The 26,567-nt window shown below is 44.7% G+C and overlaps 1 protein-coding gene across 1 annotated transcript in view; it reads right to left on the bottom strand.

The window, feature by feature from the left end:
• C4H7orf78 (chromosome 4 C7orf78 homolog) overlaps nucleotides 1-16,725 on the bottom strand; it is a 35,880-nt gene extending 19,155 nt beyond the window's left edge. The window contains exons 1-2 of the mRNA XM_075272022.1: nucleotides 16,276-16,725; nucleotides 4,920-5,004 (exon numbers count right to left, since the gene is read on the bottom strand). Of these exons, the coding sequence (XP_075128123.1) occupies nucleotides 4,920-5,004; nucleotides 16,276-16,725 (535 nt within the window). The remainder of the gene's footprint in view (nucleotides 1-4,919; nucleotides 5,005-16,275) is intronic.
• Between the last annotated feature and the right edge of the window lie 9,842 nt (nucleotides 16,726-26,567).

Genomic DNA, 26,567 nt, shown 5'->3' with positions numbered 1-26,567 from the left:
ATACATTACTTATCCTGTATTATACTCCAGAGCTGCGCTCACTATTCTGCTGGTGCAGTCACTGTGTACATACATTACATTACTTATCCTGTATTATACTCCAGAGCTGCGCTCACTATTCTGCTGGTCAGTGGCGTAACTAGGAATGGCGGGGCCCCCGTGGCGAACTTTTGACATGGGGCCCCCCCCGGACACCGAAGATCTCGACCGAGTCCCTCCTACGCATTCCTGCGCGCTCTATTATGTCCCATAGTGGCCCCTGCACACAGTATTATACCCAATAGTGGCCCCTGCACACAGTATTATACCCAATAGTGGCCCCTGCACACAGTATTATACCCAATAGTGGCCCCTGCACACAGTATTATACCCAATAGTGGCCCCCTGCACACAGTATTATGTCCCATAGTGGCCCCTGCACACAGTATTATGTCCCATAGTGGCCCCTGCACACAGTATTATACCCAATAGTGGCCCCTGCACACAGTATTATACCCAATAGTGGCCCCTACAGGACTAAATACTGTCACGTCACCCGCTGACCGCTATACATGAGTCCCCCTGCGAACTTCCGGTTGGCACATGCGCAATGGAAAGGGCGGCAAGAAGACTTCCTGTTCCTTAGTGAATTAACTAGGGCTGGGTATGTACTTCAGGGTATGGTCCTTGGGTTACGACGAGCCTGCTGCAGAACCTCATTTTCTGAATGCTATACAGTGTATAGCATTCGGCAAATGAAGGCTGATTGTGTAGCAGGCTCGTCCTTGCTACAAGCAGGTAAGTATGCTGTTACCAGTTGACTTTTTCTCATTGAAATGAATAGACCAGTGTTGATTGGCCAGTTGCCAGTGATTTGGCCAATCAACGCTGGTTCTGCCAGAGGCTCGTCTGAGGAGGCGGAGTCTAACATCGGACTATTCATTCCAATGAGAAAAACTCTTGCCTGCCTGTAGCAAGGACGTGCCTGCTGCAGAATCAGTGTTCATTTGCCGAATGCTATACATATATATAGCATTCGGCAAATGAATATATATACTGTATAGCATTTAGCAAATGAGGTTCTGCAGCAGGCTCGTCGTAACCACGAAACAGTATGCCTATACCCCTGCTAGACATGGCAAACTCTCAAAACCGGAAAGAGATCTTCGACCGGAAATAGGAAGGGCGGGACTTAATCCTTTGTTATTGTTGTCAAAGGGGGACTCATGTATACCAGGACAAATTGTGGATAAAAAATCTGGCCCTGTGCATTACAATTTAGTAACTCCATGTGCCTCATATTAATAGCAGTTAACCCCATCATCTCCCTCACATTAACCCTGTGTGCCTCACCATAAGAGTTACTGATATGTGAGAGACATGGAGGTAATAATAAAGTATCTTCATTACTATTACCCCCATATGTCTCACATATCAGTAACTCTTATGGTGAGGCATACAGGGGTTAATGTGAGGGAGATGATGGGGTTAACTGCTATTACTATGAGGCACATGGAGTTACTAAAACACAAGTAATCCCCCCATATGCCTGACATTAATAAGTAACCCCAGTACGTACCTGTGTAGCTTTAGTTTCACTTTCCTTCTTCCTTTCTTCCTCTTCAGTGCAGGACGGACGGCAGGAGCTCGGCAGGGATAAGCCCCGCCTCCTCCTCTCATTGGTGGGCAGAGGACAGCAGAGAAAGGGAGGGGGGAGAGAGGGGGAGCGTCCTGAAGCGCTGAGAGGAGCCAGACCTGCAGCTCCTGTGTCTCAGCCGTTGCTGCAGCTTCGGGGCCCCCTGTTGGTGGAAAGTATTCCACCAACAGGGGGCCCCGATCATTATACTCGGGGGTCCGAAAAGACCTCCGAGAATAATGATAGCAGCGGTAGCAGCTGTCACCGGGCCCCTAATGTCCCGGGCCCTGTGGCAGCTGCTACCGCTGCTATGGTGGTAGTTACGCCACTGCTGCTGGTACAGTCACTGTGTACATACATTACATTACTTATCCTGTATTATACTCCAGAGCTGCGCTCACTATTCTGCTGGTACAGTCACTGTGTACATACATTACATTACTTATCCTGTATTATACTCCAGAGCTGCGCTCACTATTCTGCTGGTACAGTCACTGTGTACATACATTACATTACTTATCCTGTATTATACTCCAGAGCTGCACTCACTATTCTGCTGGTGCAGTCACTGTGTACATACATTACATTACTTATCCTGTATTATACTCCAGAGCTGCACTCACTATTCTGCTGGTACAGTCACTGTGTACATACATTACTTATCCTGTATTATACTCCAGAGCTGCGCTCACTATTCTGCTGGTACAGTCACTGTGTACATACATTACTTATCCTGTATTATACTCCAGAGCTGCACTCACTATTCTGCTGGTGCAGTCACTGTGTACATACATTACATTACTTATCCTGTATTATACTCCAGAGCTGCGCTCACTATTCTGCTGGTACAGTCACTGTGTATATACATTACATTACTTATTCTGTATTATACTCCAGAGCTGCGCTCACTATTCTGCTGGTACAGTCACTGTGTACATACATTACATTACTTATCCTGTATTATACTCCAGAGCTGCGCTCACTATTCTGCTGGTACAGTCACTGTGTACATACATTACTTATCCTGTATTATACTCCAGAGCTGCACTCACTATTCTGCTGGTACAGTCACTGTGTACATACATTACATTACTTATCCTGTATTATACTCCAGAGCTGCACTCACTATTCTGCTGGTGCAGTCACTGTGTACATACATTACATTACTTTTATTATACTCCAGAGCTGCACTCACTATTCTGCTGGTACAGTCACTGTGTACATACATTACATTACTTATCCTGTATTATACTCCAGAGCTGCGCTCACTATTCTGCTGGTACAGTCACTGTGTACATACATTACATTACTTATCCTGTATTATACTCCAGAGCTGCGCTCACTATTCTGCTGGTACAGTCACTGTGTACATACATTACTTATCCTGTATTATACTCCAGAGCTGCACTCACTATTCTGCTGGTACAGTCACTGTGTACATACATTACATTACTTATCCTGTATTATACTCCAGAGCTGCACTCACTATTCTGCTGGTACAGTCACTGTGTACATACATTACATTACTTATCCTGTATTATACTCCAGAGCTGCGCTCACTATTCTGCTGGTACAGTCACTGTGTACATACATTACTTATCCTGTATTATACTCCAGAGCTGCACTCACTATTCTGCTGGTACAGTCACTGTGTACATACATTACATTACTTATCCTGTATTATACTCCAGAGCTGCACTCACTATTCTGCTGGTGCAGTCACTGTGTACATACATTACATTACTTATCCTGTATTATACTCCAGAGCTGCGCTCACTATTCTGCTGGTACAGTCACTGTGTACATACATTACATTACTTATCTTGTATTATACTCCAGAGCTGCACTCACTATTCTGCTGGTACAGTCACTGTGTACATACATTACATTACTTATCCTGTATTATACTCCAGAGCTGCGCTCACTATTCTGCTGGTGCAGTCACTGTGTACATACATTACATTACTTATCCTGTATTATACTCCAGAGCTGCACTCACTATTCTGCTGGTGCAATCACTGTGTACATACATTACATTACTTATCCTGTATTATACTCCAGAGCTGCGCTCACTATTCTGCTGGTACAGTCACTGTGTACATACATTACATTACTTATCCTGTATTATACTCCAGAGCTGCGCTCACTATTCTGCTGGTACAGTCACTGTATACATACATTACATAACTTATCCTGTATTATACCCCAGAGCTGCGCTCACTATTCTGCTGGTACACAACCTGCTTGTTGATGGATTCCATGTTACAACAGGAATTGTTTTCATATTGCTCCGATTAAGATGAAGAATTGGTGAAAGTTTGCAAAGATTGTAGATTTTTTTAAAATTTTCTTATGTCAGAGGCAAAGCTGGTTTGGAGATAGAGTTTCAGTTTAATGGTGGAGTTATGTATATAACGGTGTGTATATATATAGTATATGTATGGTATATATGAGCATCTATAGTATATGTGCGGTATATATGAGTATCTATAGTATATGTGCGGTATATATGAGTAACTATAGTATATGTGCGGTATATATGAGTATCTATAGTATATGTGCGGTATATATATATATATATATATATATATAGTGTATGTGCGGTATATATGAGTATCTATAGTATATGTGCGGTATATATGAGTATCTATAGTATATGTGCGGTATATATGAGTAACTATAGTATATGTGCGGTATATATGAGTATCTATAGTATATGTGCGGTATATATGAGTATCTATAGTATATGTGCGGTATATATGAGTATCTATAGTATATGTGCGGTATATATGAGTAACTATAGTATATGTGCGGTATATATGAGTATCTATAGTATATGTGCGGTATATATGAGTATCTATAGTATATGTGCGGTATATATGAGTATCTATAGTATATGTGCGGTATATATATATATATATATAGTGTATGTGCGGTATATATGAGTATCTATAGTATATGTGCGGTATATATGAGTAACTATAGTATATGTGCGGTATATATGAGTAACTATAGTATATGTGCGGTATATATGAGTAACTATAGTATATGTGCGGTATATATGAGTATCTATAGTATATGTGCGGTATATATATATATATATATATATATATATATATATATATAGTGTATGTGCGGTATATATGAGTATCTATAGTATATGTGCGGTATATATGAGTATCTATAGTATATGTGCGGTATATATGAGTAACTATAGTATATGTGCGGTATATATGAGTATCTATAGTATACATATATATAGAATATGTGCATGTATATATAAGGTATAAGTGTTAATACTTACAGGAACTCAGGCCTTGAGCTTTAAACTTAAGGTTGAACGGATCCCGGGGGTAACTTGTAATAAAATCCGGTATGTCAGCCTCATACTATAGGGGAAAATGGCGGCTGTCAGTATAGGGAGCGGATTGTCCAAGAGCACAAAGAATAAAAGGAGTTCCCTCATCGTAGGTCCCCGATATCAGTGACAACCACAAGGCCTCAGTAACATAAGAAAACAACCCAGTGCCCCCATATTAGTGACAGCTATAATACGCCCATGATAGTGACAGCTATAGTACCCCCATATTAATGACAGCTATAGTACCCCCATATATAAGTGACAGCTATAGTACCCCCATGTTAGTGACAGCTATAGTACCCCTATATATGAGTGACAGCTATAGTACCTCCATGTATGAGTGACAGCTATAGTACCCCCCATATCAGTGACAGCTATAGTACCCCCATATGTGACAGCTATAGTACCCCCAATATATCAGTGACAGCTATAGTACCCCCATGTATGAGTGACAGCTATAGTACCCCCCATATCAGTGACAGCTATAGTACCCCCATATGTGACAGCTATAGTACCCCCATATCAGTGACAGCTATAATACCCCCATGTATGAGTGACAGCTATAGTACCCCCATATGTGACAGCTATAGTACCCCCATATCAGTGACAGCTATAATACCCCCATGTATGAGTGACAGCTATAGTACCCCCATATGTGACAGCTATAGTACCCCCCATATATGAGTGACAGCTATAGTACCCCCCATATATGAGTGACAGCTATAGTACCCCCATATATAAGTGACAGCTATAGTACCCCCATATATGAGTGACAGCTATAGTACCCCCATATGTGAGTGACAGCTATAGTACCCCCATATATAAGTGACAGCTATAGTACCCCCATGTTAGTGACAGCTATTGTACCCCCCATATATGAGTGACAGCTATAGTACCCCCATATGTGAGTGACAGCTATAGTACCCCCATATATAAGTGACAGCTATAGTACCCCCATGTTAGTGACAGCTATAGTACCCCCATATATAAGTGACAGCTATAGTACCCCCATGTTAGTGACAGCTATAGTACCCCCCATATATGAGTGACAGCTATAGTACCCCCATATGTGAGTGACAGCTATAGTACCCCCATATATAAGTGACAGCTATAGTACCCCCATGTTAGTGACAGCTATAGTACCCCCATATATGAGTGACAGCTATAGTACCCCCATATATAAGTGACAGCTATAGTACCCCCATATATGAGTGACAGCTATAGTACCCCCATGTTAGTGACAGCTATAGTACCCCCATATATAAGTGACAGCTATAGTACCCCCATGTTAGTGACAGCTATAGTACCCCTATATCAGGGCAGTGGGTTCGAGCTACTTCTACTCCTCTGGAGCCATCTTTGTATCCGGTGTCCTGGGAGCAGGAGGTGCGATGTAGTGACGTCACTTACATAGCGCCTGTTACTCCTTAGAGACTCTGGGACCAGAGAGGAGTGAGCGGGAACGGGGAGAGGTGAGGAATAATATAAATAAATAAATAAAAATTTTAAATTAAAAAAAAAAAAAAAAAAAAGTAATAGAATTATTTAAAAAATATGTCAATATAACAAGGATATTACAGGATCTAGCCCCGCCCCCCACAACCTGAAAATGTGTCTGGTCCTGGACCACAAATTGTCCCGGTACTGAAGTGGTTAAGAAAAAGGTTTCACGACCGAAACTAGCTAACATGTAACACTGTGCTGATTATGAGACACATTGTAATGTCAGCCATGTCACAACAGAGGGCGGTACTATACAGGGGAAAGTGGCAGGAAATCTGGGGGCGAAACCGAAGATCTGACCTTGAGGCGTAAACAGCAATAAGGAACTACAAGGAGGAAACCCTGGCAGCTTCAAGGGTCAGATCATATAGACTAGAAGATCACACCATCACTTACTGTTCATCTGAGAAGCTTTAACCCTATGTAGTGCATCTACCCTTAAATAATGGGTTGGGGAGGGGCTAGAAGGGCGACCACTTCTGTTCTTACTGGTTTCGGTAGTGTCTTAGTTTGTGACTGTGTTGGCTTTGTAGGAGGCAGTGACCAGATAAATGGTAAGAGAAAGGGAATGGAGGCAAATGATGAAAACCTGTGACATAATGGAAGGGAACGGGTCCTAAAGCAGCACAAGGGGATGACTATGCTGACTTTGTAGGAGGCAGTGACTAGAGATGAGCGAACACTAAAATGTTCGAGGTTCGAAATTCGATTCGAACAGCCGCTCAATGTTCGTGTGTTCGAATGGGTTTCGAACCCCATTATAGTCTATGGGGAACAGATACTCGTTAAGGGGGAAACCCAAATCCGTGTCTGGAGGGTCACCAAGTCCACTATGACACCCCAGGAAATGATGCCAACACCCTGGAATGACACTGGGACAGCAGGGGAAGCATGTCTGGGGGCATCTAACACACCAAAGACCCTCTATTACCCCAACATCACAGCCTAACAACTACACACTTTACACACTCAATACCACCTCTCTGACAGTAGGAAAACACCTTGAAACATGTGTATTTGGCACTTGCAGTGAGGAGAGCTTGTCACCAGCAGTGAATTTGGCCCTTGTAGTAAGTTGAGGTTGGCACCAACATTTGTTTTGAAAATCAGGGTGGATTGAGCCTCTAACCAGCAGAGTTTGGGCAAATTCATGGTGGAGGGAGCCTCTAAACACCCCAGTTTCGGCAAATTCATGGTGGAGGGAGCCTCTAAAAACCCCAGTTTGGACCAATTCATGGTGGAGGGAGCCTCTAACCAGCCCAGTTTGGACCAATTCATGGTGGAGGGAGCCTCTAACCAGCCCAGTTTGGGCAAATTCATGGTGGAGGGAGCCTCTAACCAGCCCAGTTTGGGCAAATTCATGGTGGAGGGAGCCTCTAACCAGCCCAGTTTGGACCAATTAATGGTGGAGGGAGCCTCTAACCAGCCCAGTTTGGACCAATTAATGGTGGAGGGAGCCTCTAACCACCCCAGTTTGGACCAATTCATGGTGGAGGGAGCCTCTAAACAGCCAAGTTTGGACCAATTCATGGTGGAGGGAGCCTCTAAAAACCCCAGTTTGGACCAATTCATGGTGGAGGGAGCCTCTAACCAGCCCAGTTTGGGCAAATTCATGTTGGAGGGAGCCTCTAAACAGCCCAGTTTGGGCAAATTCATGGTGGAGGGAGCCTCTAACCAGCCCAGTTTGGACCAATTAATGGTGGAGGGAGCCGCTAAACAGCCCAGTTTGGGCAAATTCATGGTGGAGGGAGCCTCTAAACAGCCCAGTTTGGACCAATTCATGGTGGAGGGAGCCTCTAAAAAACCCAGTTTGGACCAATTCATGGTGGAGGGAGCCTCTAAACAGCCCAGTTTGGGCAAATTCATGGTGGAGGGAGCCTCTAACCAGCCCAGTTTGGACCAATTAATGGTGGAGGGAGCCTCTAACCAGCCCAGTTTGGACCAATTAATGGTGGAGGGAGCCTCTAACCAGCCCAGTTTGGACCAATTAATGGTGGAGGGAGCCTCTAACCACCCCAGTTTGGACCAATTCATGGTGGAGGGAGCCTCTAAACAGCCAAGTTTGGACCAATTCATGGTGGAGGGAGCCTCTAAAAACCCCAGTTTGGACCAATTCATGGTGGAGGGAGCCTCTAACCAGCCCAGTTTGGGCAAATTCATGGTGGAGGGAGCCTCTAAACAGCCCAGTTTGGGCAAATTCATGGTGGAGGGAGCCTCTAACCACCCCAGTTTGGACCAATTAATGGTGGAGGGAGCCGCTAAACAGCCCAGTTTGGGCAAATTCATGGTGGAGGGAGCCTCTAAACAGCCCAGTTTGGACCAATTCATGGTGGAGGGAGCCTCTAAAAAACCCAGTTTGGACCAATTCATGGTGGAGGGAGCCTCTAAACAGCCCAGTTTGGGCAAATTCATGGTGGAGGGAGCCTCTAACCAGCCCAGTTTGGACCAATTAATGGTGTAGGGAGCCTCTAACCAGCCCAGTTTGGACCAATTAATGGTGGAGGGAGCCTCTAACCAGCCCAGTTTGGACCAATTAATGGTGGAGGGAGCCTCTAACCAGCCCAGTTTGGACCAATTAATGGTGGAGGGAGCCTCTAACCACCCCAGTTTGGACCAATTCATGGTGGAGGGAGCCTCTAAACAGCCAAGTTTGGACCAATTCATGGTGGAGGGAGCCTCTAAAAACCCCAGTTTGGACCAATTCATGGTGGAGGGAGCCTCTAACCAGCCCAGTTTGGGCAAATTCATGGTGGAGGGAGCCTCTAAACAGCCCAGTTTGGGCAAATTCATGGTGGAGGGAGCCTCTAACCAGCCCAGTTTGGACCAATTAATGGTGGAGGGAGCCGCTAAACAGCCCAGTTTGGGCAAATTCATGGTGGAGGGAGCCTCTAAACAGCCCAGTTTGGACCAATTCATGGTGGAGGGAGCCTCTAAAAAACCCAGTTTGGACCAATTCATGGTGGAGGGAGCCTCTAAACAGCCCAGTTTGGGCAAATTCATGGTGGAGGGAGCCTCTAACCAGCCCAGTTTGGACCAATTAATGGTGGAGGGAGCCTCTAACCAGCCCAGTTTGGACCAATTAATGGTGGAGGGAGCCTCTAACCAGCCCAGTTTGGACCAATTAATGGTGGAGGGAGCCTCTAACCACCCCAGTTTGGACCAATTCATGGTGGAGGGAGCCTCTAAACAGCCAAGTTTGGACCAATTCATGGTGGAGGGAGCCTCTAAAAACCCCAGTTTGGACCAATTCATGGTGGAGGGAGCCTCTAACCAGCCCAGTTTGGGCAAATTCATGGTGGAGGGAGCCTCTAAACAGCCCAGTTTGGGCAAATTAATGGTGGAGGGAGCCTCTAACCACCCCAGTTTGGACCAATTCATGGTGGAGGGAGCCTCTAAACAGCCAAGTTTGGACCAATTCATGGTGGAGGGAGCCTCTAAAAACCCCAGTTTGGACCAATTCATGGTGGAGGGAGCCTCTAACCAGCCCAGTTTGGGCAAATTCATGGTGGAGGGAGCCTCTAAACAGCCCAGTTTGGGCAAATTCATGGTGGAGGGAGCCTCTAAAAAACCCAGTTTGGACCAATTCATGGTGGAGGGAGCCTCTAACCAGCCCAGTTTGGGCAAATTCATGGTGGAGGGAGCCTCTAAACAGCCCAGTTTGGGCAAATTCATGGTGGAGGGAGCCTCTAACCAGCCCAGTTTGGACCAATTAATGGTGGAGGGAGCCGCTAAACAGCCCAGTTTGGGCAAATTCATGGTGGAGGGAGCCTCTAAAAAACCCAGTTTGGACCAATTCATGGTGGATTGAGCCTCTAAACAGCCCAGTTTGGGCAAATTCATGGTGGAGGGAGCCTCTAACCAGCCCAGTTTGGACCAATTAATGGTGGAGGGAGCCTCTAAACAGCCAAGTTTTGGGAAATTCATGGTGGAGGGAGCCTCTAGCCAGCCCAGTTTGGACCAATTAATGGTGGAGGGAGCCTCTAAACAGCCCAGTTTGGACCAATTCATGGTGGAGGGAGCCTCTAACCAGCCCAGTTTGGGCAAATTCATGGTGGAGGGAGCCTCTAAACAGCCCAGTTTGGGCAAATTCATGGTGGAGGGAGCCTCTAACCAGCCCAGTTTGGACCAATTAATGGTGGAGGGAGCCGCTAAACAGCCCAGTTTGGACCAATTCATGGTGGAGGGAGCCTCTAAAAACCCCAGTTTGGACCAATTCATGGTGGAGGGAGCCTCTAAAAAACCCAGTTTGGACCAATTCATGGTGGAGGGAGCCTCTAACCAGCCCAGTTTGGGCAAATTCATGGTGGAGGGAGCCTCTAACCAGCAGAGTTGTGGGAAAGCAGGGTGGAGGGAGCCTCTAACCAGCAGAGTTGGTGGAAATCAGGGTGGAGGGAGCCTCTAACCAGCAGAGTTGGGGGAAATCATGTTGGAGGGAGCCTAGTATTAGCAGAATTGTGCAACGCTTATGGTGGATGAGTATGAGGATGCGGAGGAATTGGAGAGGTTGAGTACAGACATGGAGTTTCATGTTGGGGTGCTTTACACAGGTGGGCACAAAAATGAAGGCTCTATCCAGTGGTGGTTCATTTTTATCAAAGTGAGCCGGTCGGCACTCTCAGCTGACAGACGGGTGCGCTTGTCAGTGATGATGCCACCGGCTGCACTGAACACCCTCTCAGATAGGACGCTGGCGGCAGGACAGGACAGCACCTCCAAGGCATATAGGGCAAGTTCAAGCCACAGGTCCAACTTCGACACCCAATACGTGTAGGGCGCAGAGGGGTCGGAGAGGACAGGGCTGTGGTCGGAAAGGTATTCCCGCAACATGCGCCTATACTTCTCACGCCTGGTGACACTAGGACCCTCCGTGGCGGCACTTTGGCGAGGGGGTGCCATCAAGGTGTCCCAGACCTTAGACAGTGTGCTCCTCGTTTGTGTGGACCGGTGAGAACTTGGTTGCCTACTGGAGGAACTGCCCTCCCTGCCGCCAACGTCACATGCTGGAAACATCTCCATCATATTCTGCACCAATTGCCTGTGGCAAGCATTGATGCGATTGGCCCTCCCCTCTACCGGAATAAAAGACGAGATGTTGTTTTTATACCGGGGGTCAAGGATAGCAAAGATCCAGTACTGGTTGTCCTCCATGATTTTGACAATACGCTTGTCGGTTGTAAAGCACCCCAACATGAACTCAGCCATGTCTGCCACAGTGTTAGTTGGCATGACTCCTCTGGCCCCACCGGAAAGTTCAATCTCCATTTCCTCCTCATCGTCCATGTCTACCCATCCGCGCTGCAACAATGGGACGATTCGAAGTTGCCCGGAAGCCTCCTGTATTTCCTGTCCACAGCCCTGTCATCATCGGACAACTCTTCTTCCTCCTCCTCCTCCTCCTCCTCCTCCATTAAACGCAGTGAAGCGGACAGATGTGTGGACCTACTCTCCAGCTGTGACGGATCGGATGCTATCCCTAACTCCTCTGTGTGATCTGAGTTATCCCTGATGTCAATCAGGGATTCTCTCAGAACACACAAGAGCGGGATTGTAAGGCTCACCATCGCATCCTCAGAGCTCACCCTCCTTGTGGACTCCTCAAAGACCCGTAGGATGTCACAAAGGTCTCTCATCCATGGCCACTCATGGATGTGAAACTGAGGCAGCTGACTTTGTGGCACCCTAGGGTTTTGTAGCTGGTATTCCATCAAAGGTCTCTGCTGCTCAACCACTCTATTCAACATCTGAAACGTTGAGTTCCAGCGTGTGGGGACGTCGCACAAAAGCCGGTGTTGTGGCACATGCAGGCGTTGCTGGAGAGATTTTAAGCTAGCAGCGGCTACTGTCGACTTGCGAAAGTGGGCGCACATGCGCCGCACTTTCACCAGTAGCTCTGGAACATTGGGGTAGCTCTTTAGGAAACGTTGCACCACTAGGTTGAAGACGTGGGCCAGGCATGGAACATGTTGGAGTCCGGCAAGCTCCAGAGCTGCTACCAGGTTCCGGCCGTTATCACAAACGACCATGCCTGGGCCCAGGTGCAGCGGCTCAAACCATATTGCCGTCTCATCGAGGAGGGCATCCCTCACCTCGGAGGCAGTGTGCTGTCTGTCCCCCAAGCTGATCAGCTTCAGCACAGCCTGCTGACGTCTACCAACGCCAGTGCTGCAACGTTTCCAACTCGTAGCTGGGGTCAATCTAACAGCGGAGGAGGAGGCGGTGGCAGAGGAGGAGGCGGTGGCGGAGGAGGAGGCGGTAGAGGAGGAGGAGGAGGGGGGTGTTCTTCTCGTGTCCCTGCCAGGAATGTTAGGCGGGGAGACGAGGTACACCGGGCCAGTTTGGGAAGCAGTCCCAGCCTCAACTACATTCACCCAGTGTGCCGTCAGTGAAATGTAGCGTCCCTGTCCGCATGCACTTGTCCACGCGTCGGTGGTCAAGTGGACCTTTGTGCAAAGCGCGGAACTAAGGGCCCGCCTGATGTTGAGTGACACGTGCTGGTGCAAGGCGGGGACGGCACACCGGGAGAAGTAGTGACGGCTAGGGACGGCATAGCGAGGTGCCGCAGTTGCCATCAGGTCCAGGAAGGCGGGAGTTTCAACAAGCCGGAACGCCAACATCTCCTGGGCCAGCAGTTTAGCGATGTTGGCGTTCAAGGCTTGCGCGTGTGGGTGGTTAGCAGTGTATTTCTGCCGCCGCTCCAATGTCTGAGAGATGGTGGGTTGTTGTAAAGAAACGCCTGATGGTGCCTTTGATGGTGCAGGAGAAGGAGATAAGACAGGACCAGGGGAGGATGAGGTAGAAGTCAACAAAGTGGCGGAGGCAGATGAAGTGGTGTCCTGGCTCGTCCTCTGGAGTGCATCGCCAGCACAGTCAGCAGTGGCAGTGGCAGAGGCAGAGGCAGTGGCAGAGGCAGTGGCAGTGGCGTGAACGGCAGGCGGCCTTTGTCCTGCCGTTGCTGCCTGCCACTGATTCCAGTGCTTGGATTCCAAATGACGGCGCATTGAAGTGGTGGACAGGTTGCTCTTCTCAGAGCCCCTAATCAATTTCGAGAGGCAAATTGTGCAGACAACACTATATCTGTCCTCGGCGCATTCCTTGAAAAAACTCCACACCTTCGAGAAACGTGCCCTCGAGGTGGGAGTTTTTCGGGGCTGGGTACGAACTGGAACATCTTGGGAGATTCCGGGTGTGGCCTGGCTTCGCCTAAGCTGCTGACCTCTGCCTCTGCCTCTAGCTACCCTTTTTGGTGCTGCACCTGCCTCAACATCCACACTACTTTCCCCGCTTGACATCCCCCCTGTCCAGGTCGGGTCAGTGTCCTCATCATCCACCACTTCCTCTTCCAACTCCTGTCTCATCTCCTCCTCCCGCACAATGCGCCGGTCAACTGGATGCCCTGACGGCAACTGCGTCACATCATCGTCGATGAGGGTGGGTTGCTGGTCATCCACCACCAAATCGAACGGAGATGGAGGAGACTCTAGTGTTTGAGCATCTGGACACAGATGCTCCTCTGTTAGGTTCGTGGAATCGTGACGTGGAGAGGCAGGTTGAGGGACAATGAAAGGAGCGGAGAACAGCTCTGGGGAGCAGGGACAGTTTGGGTTATTGTTCTGTAAAGCTTCGGAATTTTGGGAGGAAGGAAGACAAGACTGTTGGGTAATAGGAGGAGAGGAGGCAGAGTCTGACTGGCTGCTGGACAATGTGCTGTAAGCGTTCTCTGACAGCCATTGCAAGACCTGTTCCTGGTTCTCGGGCCTACTAAGGTTTGTACCCTGCAGTTTAGTTAATGTGGCAAGCAACCCTGGCACTGTGGAGTGGCGCAATGCTTGCTGCCCCACAGGAGTAGGCACGGGACGCCCTGTGGCTTCACTGCTACCTTGCTCCCCAGAACCATTCCCCCGACCTCGCCCACGGCCTCGTCCACGTCCCTTTCCGGGAGCCTTGCGCATTTTGAATTCCTAGTTAGAAATTGGCACTGTATACCAGTAGTAAAAATTGTGGGTGCACGTAACCCCAATATATTCTTTGAATTACCAGTCAGAAACTGGCACTATATGGCAGTAGCAAGAAATGAGGGTATTTATAACCCCAATATATTCTTTGAATTCCCAGTCAGACAATGGCACTGTATACCAGTAGTAAAAATTGTGGGTGCACGTAACCCCAATATATTCTTTGAATTCCCAGTCAGACACTGGCACTATATGGCAGTAGCAAGAAATGAGGGTATTTGTATTCCCAATATATTCTTTGAATTCCCAGTCAGACAATGGCACTGTATACCAGTAGTAAAAATTGTGGGTGCACGTAACCCCAATATATTCTTTGAATTCCCAGTCAGACACTGGCACTATATGGCAGTAGCAAGAAATGAGGGTATTTGTATTCCCAATATACTCTTTGAATTCCCAGTCAGACAATGGCACTGTATACCAGTAGTAAAAATTGTGGGTGCACGTAACCCCAATATATTCTTTGAATTACCAGTCAGAAACTGGCACTATATGGCAGTAGCAAGAAATGAGGGTATTTATAACCCCAATATATTCTTTGAATTCCCAGTCAGACAATGGCACTGTATACCAGTAGTAAAAATAGTGGGTGTATATAGCCCCAATTCTATTGCTAGGGGACTTGCAGGGTATTTCTGGGGTGAAGGTGGGGGGGCACACCGTTGGAACGGGTATCGGGGGTATATATCGGGTATACGGGAATACACTGACAGTGTATTCCATTCAGGATCCTGGGAAAGCTGGGTTGCGGCGATTGAGCCCGTCAGTGCCACGTTACACTGACAAGCTTCTCCCTGGAATTTAGCTCTTATAAGAGCTGTTGTGGTTGTCTTCTCCTTCCTATCCTAGCCTGTCCCTGCCTACCCAGAATCTAAGCCCTAGCTAGCTGGACGGAAACCTCCGTCCTCGGTGAATTGCAAGCTCAGAATGACGCGAACCTGGGCGGCGCTGTTCTTTTAAATTAGAGGTCACATGTTTTCGGCAGCCAATGGGTTTTGCCTACTTTTTTCAACGTCACCGGTGTCGTAGTTCCTGTCCCACCTACCCTGCGCTGTTATTGGAGCAAAAAAGGCGCCAGGGAAGGTGGGAGGGGAATCGAGTAATGGCGCACTTTACCACGCGGTGTTCGATTCGATTCGAACATGCCGAACAGCCTAATATCCGATCGAACATGAGTTCGATAGAACACTGTTCGCTCATCTCTAGCAGTGACCACTGCATTTATTTATGTTAAGAGACCAGACAAATGGTAAGAGAAAGGGAATGTAGGTACAGTAAATGAGGACAACCTGTGAGATCATGGAAGGAGACGGGTCCTACAGCAGCACAAGGGAATGACTGTGTTGACTTTGTAGGACTCAGCGATTGGTCCATTCATTTCATTATGCTAAGAGTCCAATCCAAGAGAGAATGTGAATGGATACAAATGGTTACAGCTCATGAGATCATGGAAGGAGACGGGTCCTACAGCAGCACAAGGGGATGACTGTGATGACTGTGTGGGGAACAGTGACCTGTCCACTTATGTGATAGTGAGGACAATACTGCGGGTGACCGATGTAAAGTCACAGAGAACTATAATGTGCAAAGACCAGGGCACCAGCAGCACAGAGTGTTTCAGTACATGAGTGTGTTTGCCTGGTAGGGGGCAGCGACCACGACCTGAGTCAAATCAGTGCCATGATGTGAGGAGAAAAATGAAAATAAAAGAGAGGTCAGGGACTGAGGGCAGGGTTCCCTGCAGCACAGAGTATTTGAGTATGTTGGTGTTAGTATTTTCTTACCTGCCTGAAGTCGTGCGGCTTCAGATCCTTGTATTTATCCTTTGGGTAGACGCCATTTTTAACATACAATAGGTCGGCCTCAAATGGCCCCATTGGCTTAAACCGTGTAATAAATCTCTGGGGTTCCTTTGATGTCCGTGGCGCGGGGGGCGGGGCCTGTGTTATCACCTCCAGTACGTTTTTTCTTTGAGTCTGATTCATGTTCTTCAGCTTCTTTAAATTTTTACCTTCTTCCCTCCTTGGTAGAGTCAGAGATGTCAGAGATGTGTACAGTCTGAGGCTGAAGTCTGGAGGCTTCTTCTTCCAGATGTTACGTTCTGGGAATGGCTTTGGGAGGATAAAATTGTCGCTTCTTTCCACGGCCAGATTCTCATTCGCGCTGAATTTCATTTGTCTGGTAAACAAGTAACAGTGCGAGGAATCCTCCGGAGGTCTGAGAGGGAGCGACATTATCTAATAAGACACAACCATTAATACAAAGACTCAATGCCAAGAAGCTGCCGCTAAAGACAACTGAATCTATCTATCTATCTATCTATCTATCTATCTATCTACTATCTATCCATCTCCTATCTATCTATCTATCTATCTATCTATCTATCTATCTATCTATCTATCTATCTCCTATCTATCTATCTATCTCCTATCTATCTATCTATCTATCTATCTCCTATCTATCACCTATCTATCTATCTATCTATCTATCTATCTCCTATCTATCACCTATCTATCTATCTATCTATCTATCTATCTATCTATCTATCTCCTATCTATCTATCTATCTATCTATCTCCTATCTATCACCTATCTATCTATCTATCTATCTATCTATCTATCTCCTATCTATTATCTATCTATCTATCTATCTCCCATCTATCTATCTATCTATCTATCTATCTCCTATCTATCTATCTATCTATCTATCTATCTATCTATCTATCTCCTATCTATCTATCTATCTATCTCCTATCTATCTATCTATCTATCTATCTATCTATCTATCTATCTCCTATCTATCTATCTATCTCCTATCTATCTCCTATCTATCTATCTATCTATCTATCTCCTATCTATCTATCTATCTATCTATCTATCTATCTATCTATCTATCTATCTTTCTCCTATCTATCTATCTCCTATCTATCTATCTATCTATCTATCTATCTATCTATCTATCTCCTATCTATCTATCTATCTCCTATCTATCTCCTATCTATCTATCTATCTATCTATCTATCTATCTATCTATCTATCTATCTTTCTCCTATCTATCTATCTCCTATCTATCTATCTATCTATCTATCTATCTATCTATCTATCTCTTATCTCTTGTATCTATATAGCTTATATGAAGACTGAATACAATGTATTTCCTTTCTTGTATCCATCCAACACTCCAGAAAATCGTATAATCCAGCAGTGAACACTAACAATTGTTCTTAGAGAATGTTGCAGTGTTGTATCTCTGTCCACCATCTAGAAGTTTCTCTGCTGTCTGTACCTTCTGTGACCATCTGATGATCTGTAATGTCTGATATGAGGGCTCGGTGATGTCTCTTACCTGGAAGACTCCAGGTGATGTCTTGGGCTGTCTGTAGGTTGTGGGGTTGTGTAGTCGGGTACACAGTGATGGTGGTCGGGGAGATGGCGACACCTTGTAGAAGTCTCGGACCTGTCTATCTGTACAGGACTCGGAGTTGCCTGGTTACTAAGTTATTGGCCATTGACAATACCAGAGGAAATCTCTTGTCTGTAAAGGAACATTCAGGGGAACTTAGCAACACCGTGCGGCCTATTGTCCTGCCTGTAAGTGCTCAGCAAGGGGGAGGACAAGTCTGAGCAGGAGCCCAGGGAAGTGACAGGTCCTGAATATACCCGGGACACAAAGAGCCGGGCGAGGCCATGACCCAGGGACAGTCACAGGGGGCGCTAGTCTGTATAGTGGAATCAATGGGGAATTCATTAATACTTGTGTATTATACCATTAACATATATAATCTATCTCCTATCTATCTATCTATCTATCTATCTATCTTCTATCTATCTATCTATCTATCTATCTATCTATCTCCTATCTATCTATCTATCTATCTATCTATCTATCTATCTCCTATCTATCTATCTATCTATCTATCTATCTATCTCCTATCTATCTATCTATCTATCTATCTCCTATCTATCTATCTCCTATCTATCTATCTATCTATCTATCTATCTATCTATCTCCTATCTATCTATCTCCTATCTATCTATCTATCTATCTATCTATCTATCTATCTATCATCTATCTATCTATCTATCTATCTATCTATCTATCTATCTCCTATCTATCTATCTCCTATCTATCTATCTATCTATCTATCTCCTATCTATCTATCTATCTATCTATCTATCTATCTATCTATCTATCTATCTCCTATCTATCTATCTCCTATCTATCTATCTATCTATCTATCTATCTCCTATCTATCTATCTCCTATCTATCTATCTATCTATCTATCTATCTATCTATCTCCTATCTATCTATCTATCTATCTATCTATCTATCTATCTATCTATCTATCTCCTATCTATCTATCTATCTCCTATCTATCTATCTATCTATCTATCTATCTATCTATCTATCTATCTATCTATCTATCTATCTCTACCTACACAGAGTACAACTGAGCTGACATTGCAGTATACAGTGTTGGCCAAAAGTATTGGCACCCCTGCAGTTCTGTCAGATAATACTCAGTTTCTTCCAGAAAATAATTGCAAGCACAAACTCTTTGATGTGAAGGGGGCCTTCTCCAAACTGCCACCAAGAGATCTCTCCTCCCCCTCCCCCACAGGTGTTCTATGGGATTCAGGGCTGGACTCATTGCTGCCACTTTACAAGTCTCCAGGGCTTTCTCTCACCACCATTTTCTAGTGCTGACCTGAAGTGTGTTTTGGGTCCTTGTCCTGCTGGAAGAGCCCTGACCTCTGAGGGAGACCCCGCTTTCTCACACTGGGCCCTACATGATGCTGCACAATGTGTTGGTCGTCTTCAGACTTCATAATGCCATGCACACGGTCAAGCAGTCCAGTGCCAGAGGCAGCAAAGCAACCCCAAACCATCAGGGCCCTCCGCCATGTCTGACTGTAGGGGGCGTCTTCTTCTATTTTTTCCTGTAATCTCTATGTTGAGGCCTTCTCCTACTTTTGTCTCCTCTGACCAGAGAACATTCTTCCAGAACGGTTTTGGCTTTCTCAGGTAAGTTTTGGCAAACTCCAGCCTGGCTTCTGTCTGTGGGTAAGAAGTGGGGTCTTCCTGGGTCTCCTACCATACAGTCCCTTCTCATTCAGACGCTGACGCTGGATAGTACGGGGTGACACTGTTGTCCCCTCGGACTGCAGGGCAGCTTGGACTTGTTTGGATGTTAGTCGAGGTTCTTTATCCGCCATCCGCACAATCTTGCGGTGAAATCTCTCATCAATGTTTCTTTTGCGTCCACATCTCGGGAGGTTAGCCACAGTGCCATGGGCTTTACACTTCTGGATGACACTGCGCACGGTAGACACAGGAACATTCAGGTCTTTGGAGATGGACTTGTAGCCTTGAGATTGCTCAGGCTTCCTCACAATTTTGCTTCTCAAGTCCTCAGACAGTTCTTTGGTCTTCTTTCTTTTCTCCATGCTCAATGTGGTCACACAAGGACACAGGACAGAGGTGGAGTCAACTTTAATCCATTTCATCTGGCTGCAAGTGTGATTTAGTTATTGCCACCACCTGTTAGGTGCCTCAGGTAAGTAACAGGTGCTGGTAATTACACAAATTAGAGAAGCATCACATGATTTTTCAAACAGTGCCAATACTTTTGTCCACCCCCTTTTTATGTTTGCTGTGGAATTATATCCAATTTGGCTTTTTGACAATTCTTTTTGTGGTTTTCCATTGAAGACAAAATAAATGAAGATAATAATACCAAAGAATTTGTGATTGCAATCATTTTCTGGAAGAACATGAGTATTATCTGACAGAATTACAGGGGTGCCAATACTTTTGGCCAACACTGTATACTGCAGTAGTTGCACAGACTTCCCACAGTGCTCTGCTCTCATACTGATATAGCTGTTGGCTGCAGCTCCTCCTTGTGGTTATTTCTGGTACAATTTGAATCTGATCATCCAGATCTTCTAGATTTCCACTAGTATAATATTGAAGTTTTCCTCCCACAATACACCAGTTTTTCCCATTAAAAGTTAAAAATTTAGAAGATTTTTAGGTACAGTCTGCAGCTCCGCATGACCCCGCTCTGACACCCGGATATGTCACCATATACAATGAAGGAAATAAGTATGTGACCCCTCGCTGATTTTGTAGTTTGCCCACTGACAAAGACATGACTCGTCTATAATTTTAATTGTCGGTTAATTTTATCTGTGAGAGAGAATATCAAAAGTAAAATCCAGAAAATCACATTGTATAAATGTATTTGTATTTTGCCAAAGAGGCCCCTTACGGTATTGGAGGGCCCAGCCGGTGTCCAGACCTTAATCCCATAGAAAACGTATGGAGGGAGCTGAAGCTCCGAGTTGCGACAGCCCCAAAATCTTAATGGTTTAGAGATGATCTGCAGAGAGGAGCCGACCGAAATCCTTCCTGACATGTGCGAGACCTCATCATCAGCTACAAAGCTCTGACTGCTGCGCGGCCAACAAGGGATTTACCACCAAGTATTAAGTCCTGTTTGCCAGAGGGGTCACATACTTATTTCCTACACTGTAGTATAAGACACGGATGTTACAGAATCCATGTGAAATGTATGTAATGGGGCCGCAGTATCTGATATGTAATAATAACCGGGATACCCATGGTATCTGTCTCTAGGGGCTCAGGTGTTGTGAAGTGTCATTGTCCTGTCCACCATCAGCGCCCCCTGGTGACAATGACCCCTGTACAGCACTAGACTAGAGAGGTGCACTTACTGGGATGACCACGAGATGGCGCTACCAGAATGGAATAATAAGTGTAGTAAGGGGAGTGAGGGGAGTGAGGAGAGATCTGATGAGAGGAGTCATGGTGGAACCAACTACAGCATGAGCCAGAGTATCTAATCTCAATGTGTGATACAGTCTGCTGAGCTGTGTATCTAATCCTATCCTGTGTGATACAGTCTGCTGAGCTGTGTATCTAATCCTATCCTGTGTGATACTGTATACTGAGCTGTGTATCTAATCCTATCATGTGTGATACTGTATACTGAGCTGTATCTAATCCTATCCTGTGTGATACTGTATACTGAGCTGTGTATCTAATCCTATCCTGTGTGATACTGTATACTGAGCTATGTATCTAATCCTACCCTGTGTGATACCGTATACTGAGCTGTGTATCTAATCCTATCCTGTGTGATACTGTATACTGAGCTGTATCTAATCCTACCCTGTGTGATACCGTATACTGAGCTGTATCTAATCCTATCCTGTGTGATACTGTATACTGAGCTGTATCTAATCCTATCCTGTGTGATACTGTATACTGAGCTGTGTATCTAATCCTATCCTGTGTGATACTGTATACTGAGCTGTGTATCTAATCCTATCCTGTGTGATACAGTATACTGAGCTGTGTATCTAATCCTATCCTGTGTGATACAGTATACTGAGCTGTGTATCTAATCCTATCCTGTGTGATACTGTATACTGAGCCATATATCTAATCCTATCCTGTGTGATACTGTATACTGAGCCGTGTATCTAATCCTATCCTGTGTGATACTGTATACTGAGCCGTGTATCTAATCCTATCCTGTGTGATACTGTATAATCAGCTGTGTATCTAATCATATCCTGTGTGATACTGTATACTGAGCCATGTATCTAATCCTATCCTGTGTGATACTGTATACTGAGCTGTGTATCTAATCCTATCCTGTGTGATACTGTATACTGAGCCATGTATCTAATCCTATCCTGTGTGATACTGTATACTGAGCTGTGTATCTAATCCTATCCTGTGTGATACTGTATACTGTGCTGTATCTAATCCTATACTGTGTGATACTGTATACTGAGCTGTGTATCTAATCCTATCCTGTGTGATACTGTATACTGAGCTGTGTATCTAATCCTATCCTGTGTGATACAGTATACTGAGCTGTGTATCTAATCCTATCCTGTGTGATACAGTATACTGAGCTGTGTATCTAATCCTATCCTGTGTGATACTGTATACTGAGCTGTGTATCTAATCCTATCCTGTGTGATACTGTATACTGAGCTGTGTATCTAATCCTATCCTGTGTGATACTGTATACCGAGCTGTATCTAATCCTATCCTGTGTGATACTGTATACTGAGCTGTGTATCTAATCCTATCCTGTGTGATACAGTATACTGAGCTGTGTATCTAATACTATCCTGTGTGATACTGTATACTGAGCTGTGTATCTAACCCTATCCTGTGTGATACTGTATACTGAGCTGTGTATCTAATCCTATCCTGTGTGATACAGTATACTGAGCTGTGTATCTAATCCTATCCTGTGTGATACTGTATAATCAGCTGTGTATCTAATCCTATCCTGTGTGATACTGTATACTGAGCTGTGTATCTAATCCTATCCTGTGTAATACTGTATACTGAGCTGTGTATCTAATCCTATCCTGTGTGATACAGTCTGCTGAGCTGTGTATCTAATCCTACCCTGTGTGATACTGCATACTGAGCTGTGTATCTAATCCTATCCCGTGTGATACTGTATACTGAGCTGTGTATCTAATCCTATCCTGTGTGATACTGTATACCGAGCTGTGTATCTAATCCTATCCTGTGTGATACTGTATACTGAGCTGTGTATCTAATCCTATCCTGTGTGATACTGTATACTGAGCTGTGTATCTAATCCTATCCTGTGTGATACTGTATACTGAGCTGTGTATCTAATCCTATCCTGTGTGATACTGTACACTGAGCTGTGTATCTAATCCTATCCTGTGTGATACTGTATACTGAGCTGTGTATCTAATCCTATCCTGTGTGATACTGTATACTGAGCTGTGTATCTAATCCTATCCTGTGTGATACTGTATAATCAGCTGTGTATCTAATCCTATCCTGTGTGATACTGTATACTGAGCTGTGTATCTAATCCTATCCTGTGTGATACTGTATACTGAGCTGTGTATCTAATCCTATCCCGTGTGATACTGTATACTGAGCTGTGTATCTAATCCTATCCCGTGTGATACTGTATACTGAGCTGTGTATCTAATCCTATCCTGTGTGATACTGTATACTGAGCTGTGTATCTAATCCTATCCTGTGTGATACTGTATACTGAGCTGTGTATCTAATCCTATCCTGTGTGATACTGTACACTGAGCTGTGTATCTAATCCTATCTTGTGTGATACTGTATACTGAGCTGTGTATCTAATCCTATCCTGTGTGATACTGTATACTGAGCTGTGTATCTAATCCTATCATGTGTGATACTGTATACTGAGCTGTGTATCTAATCCTATCCTGTGTGATACTGTATACTGAGCTGTATCTAATCCTATCCTGTGTGATACTGTATACTGAGCTGTGTATCTAATCCTATCATGTGTGATACTGTATACTGAGCTGTGTATCTAATCCTATCCTGTGTGATACTGTATACTGAGCTGTATCTAATCCTATCCTGTGTGATACTGTATACTGAGCTGTGTATCTAATCCTATCATGTGTGATACTGTATACTGAGCTGTGTATCTAATCCTATCCTGTGTGATATTGTATACTGAGCTGTATCTAATCCTATCCTGTGTGATACTGTATACTGAGCTGTATCTAATCCTATCCTGTGTGATACTGTATACTGAGCTGTGTATCTAATCCTATCCTGTGTGATACTGTATACTGAGCTGTGTATCTAATCCTATCCTGTGTGATACTGTATACTGAGCTGTGTATCTAATCCTATCCTGTGTGATACTGTATACTGAGCTGTATCTAATCCTATCCTGTGTGATACAGTCTGCTGAGCTGTGTATCTAATCCTACCCTGTGTGATACTGCATACTGAGCTGTGTATCTAATCCTATCCCGTGTGATACTGTATACTGAGCTGTGTATCTAATCCTATCCTGTGTGATACTGTATACCGAGCTGTGTATCTAATCCTATCCTGTGTGATACTGTATACTGAGCTGTGTATCTAATCCTATCCTGTGTGATACTGTATACTGAGCTGTGTATCTAATCCTATCCTGTGTGATACTGTATACCGAGCTGTGTATCTAATCCTATCCTGTGTGATACTGTATAATCAGCTGTGTATCTAATCCTATCCTGTGTGATACTGTATACTGAGCTGTGTATCTAATCCTATCCTGTGTGATACTGTATACCGAGCTGTGTATCTAATCCTATCCTGTGTGATACTGTATACTGAGCTGTGTATCTAATCCTATCCTGTGTGATACTGTATACTGAGCTGTATCTAATCCTATCCTGTGTGATACTGTATACTGAGCTGTATCTAATCCTATCCTGTGTGATACTGTATACTGAGCTGTGTATCTAATCCTATCCTGTGTGATACTGTATAATCAGCTGTGTATCTAATCCTATCCTGTGTGATACTGTATACTGAGCTGTGTATCTAATCCTATCCTGTGTGATACTGTATACTGAGCTGTGTATCTAATCCTATCCTGTGTGATACTGTATACTGAGCTGTGTATCTAATCCTATCCTGTGTGATACTGTATAATCAGCTGTGTATCTAATCCTATCCTGTGATACTGTATACTGAGCTGTGTATCTAATCCTATCCTGTGTGATACTGTATACTGAGCTGTGTATCTAATCCTATCCTGTGTGATACTGTATACCGAGCTGTGTATCTAATCCTATCCTGTGTGATACTGTATACCGAGCTGTGTATCTAATCCTATCCTGTGTGATACTGTATACCGAGCTGTGTATCTAATCCTATCCTGTGTGATACTGTATACCGAGCTGTGTATCTAATCCTATCCTGTGTGATACTGTATACCGAGCTGTGTATCTAATCCTATCCTGTGTGATACTGTATACTGAGCTGTGTATCTAATCCTATCCTGTGTGATACTGTATACTGAGCTGTGTATCTCATCCTATCCTGTGTGATACTGTATACTGAGCTGTATCTAATCCTATCCTGTGTGATACTGTATACTGAGCTGTGTATCTAATCCTATCCTGTGTGATACTGTATACTGAGCTGTATCTAATCCTATCCTGTGTGATACTGTATACTGAGCTGTGTATCTAATCCTATCCTGTGTGATACTGTATACTGAGCTGTATCTAATCCTATCCTGTGTGATACTGTATACTGAGCTGTGTATCTAATCCTATCCTGTGTGATACTGTATACTGAGCTGTGTATCTAATCCTATCCTGTGTGATACTGTATACCGAGCTGTGTATCTAATCCTATCCTGTGTGATACTGTATACTGAGCTGTGTATCTAATCCTATCCTGTGTGATACTGTATACTGAGCTGTGTATCTAATCCTATCCTGTGATACTGTATACTGAGCTGTGTATCTAATCCTATCCTGTGTGATACTGTATACTGAGCTGTGTATCTAATCCTACCCTGTGTGATACTGTATACTGAGCTGTATCTAATCCTATCCTGTGTGATACTGTATACTGAGCTGTGTATCTAATCCTATCCCGTGTGATACTGTATACTGAGCTGTGTATCTAATCCTATCCTGTGTGATACTGTATACTGAGCTGTATCTAATCCTATCCTGTGTGATACTGTATACTGAGCTGTATCTAATCCTATCCTGTGTGATACTGTATACTGAGCTGTATCTAATCCTATCCTGTGTGATACTGTATACTGAGCTGTGTATCTAATCCTATCCCGTGTGATACTGTATACTGAGCTGTGTATCTAATCCTATCCCGTGTGATACTGTATACTGAGCTGTGTATCTAATCCTATCCTGTGTGATACTGTATACTGAGCTGTGTATCTAATCCTATCCCGTGTGATACTGTATACTGAGCTGTGTATCTAATCCTATCCCGTGTGATACTGTATACTGAGCTGTATCTAATCCTATCCTGTGTGATACTGTATACTGAGCTGTATCTAATCCTATCCTGTGTGATACTGTATACTGAGCTGTATCTAATCCTATCCTGTGTGATACTGTATACTGAGCTGTATCTAATCCTATCCTGTGTGATACTGTATACTGAGCGGTATCTAATCCTATCCTGTGTGATACCTCCAGCTGTCATTCTCCTCCTTATGTTCCCCCTCCT

Source organism: Leptodactylus fuscus, chromosome 4 (genome assembly GCF_031893055.1).
Source record: "Leptodactylus fuscus isolate aLepFus1 chromosome 4, aLepFus1.hap2, whole genome shotgun sequence".
In the NCBI taxonomy this organism is placed as follows: domain Eukaryota; kingdom Metazoa; phylum Chordata; class Amphibia; order Anura; family Leptodactylidae; genus Leptodactylus; species Leptodactylus fuscus.
Note: the sequence above shows the minus strand (reverse complement) of the source record. Positions and strands in the feature narration are given on the sequence as shown.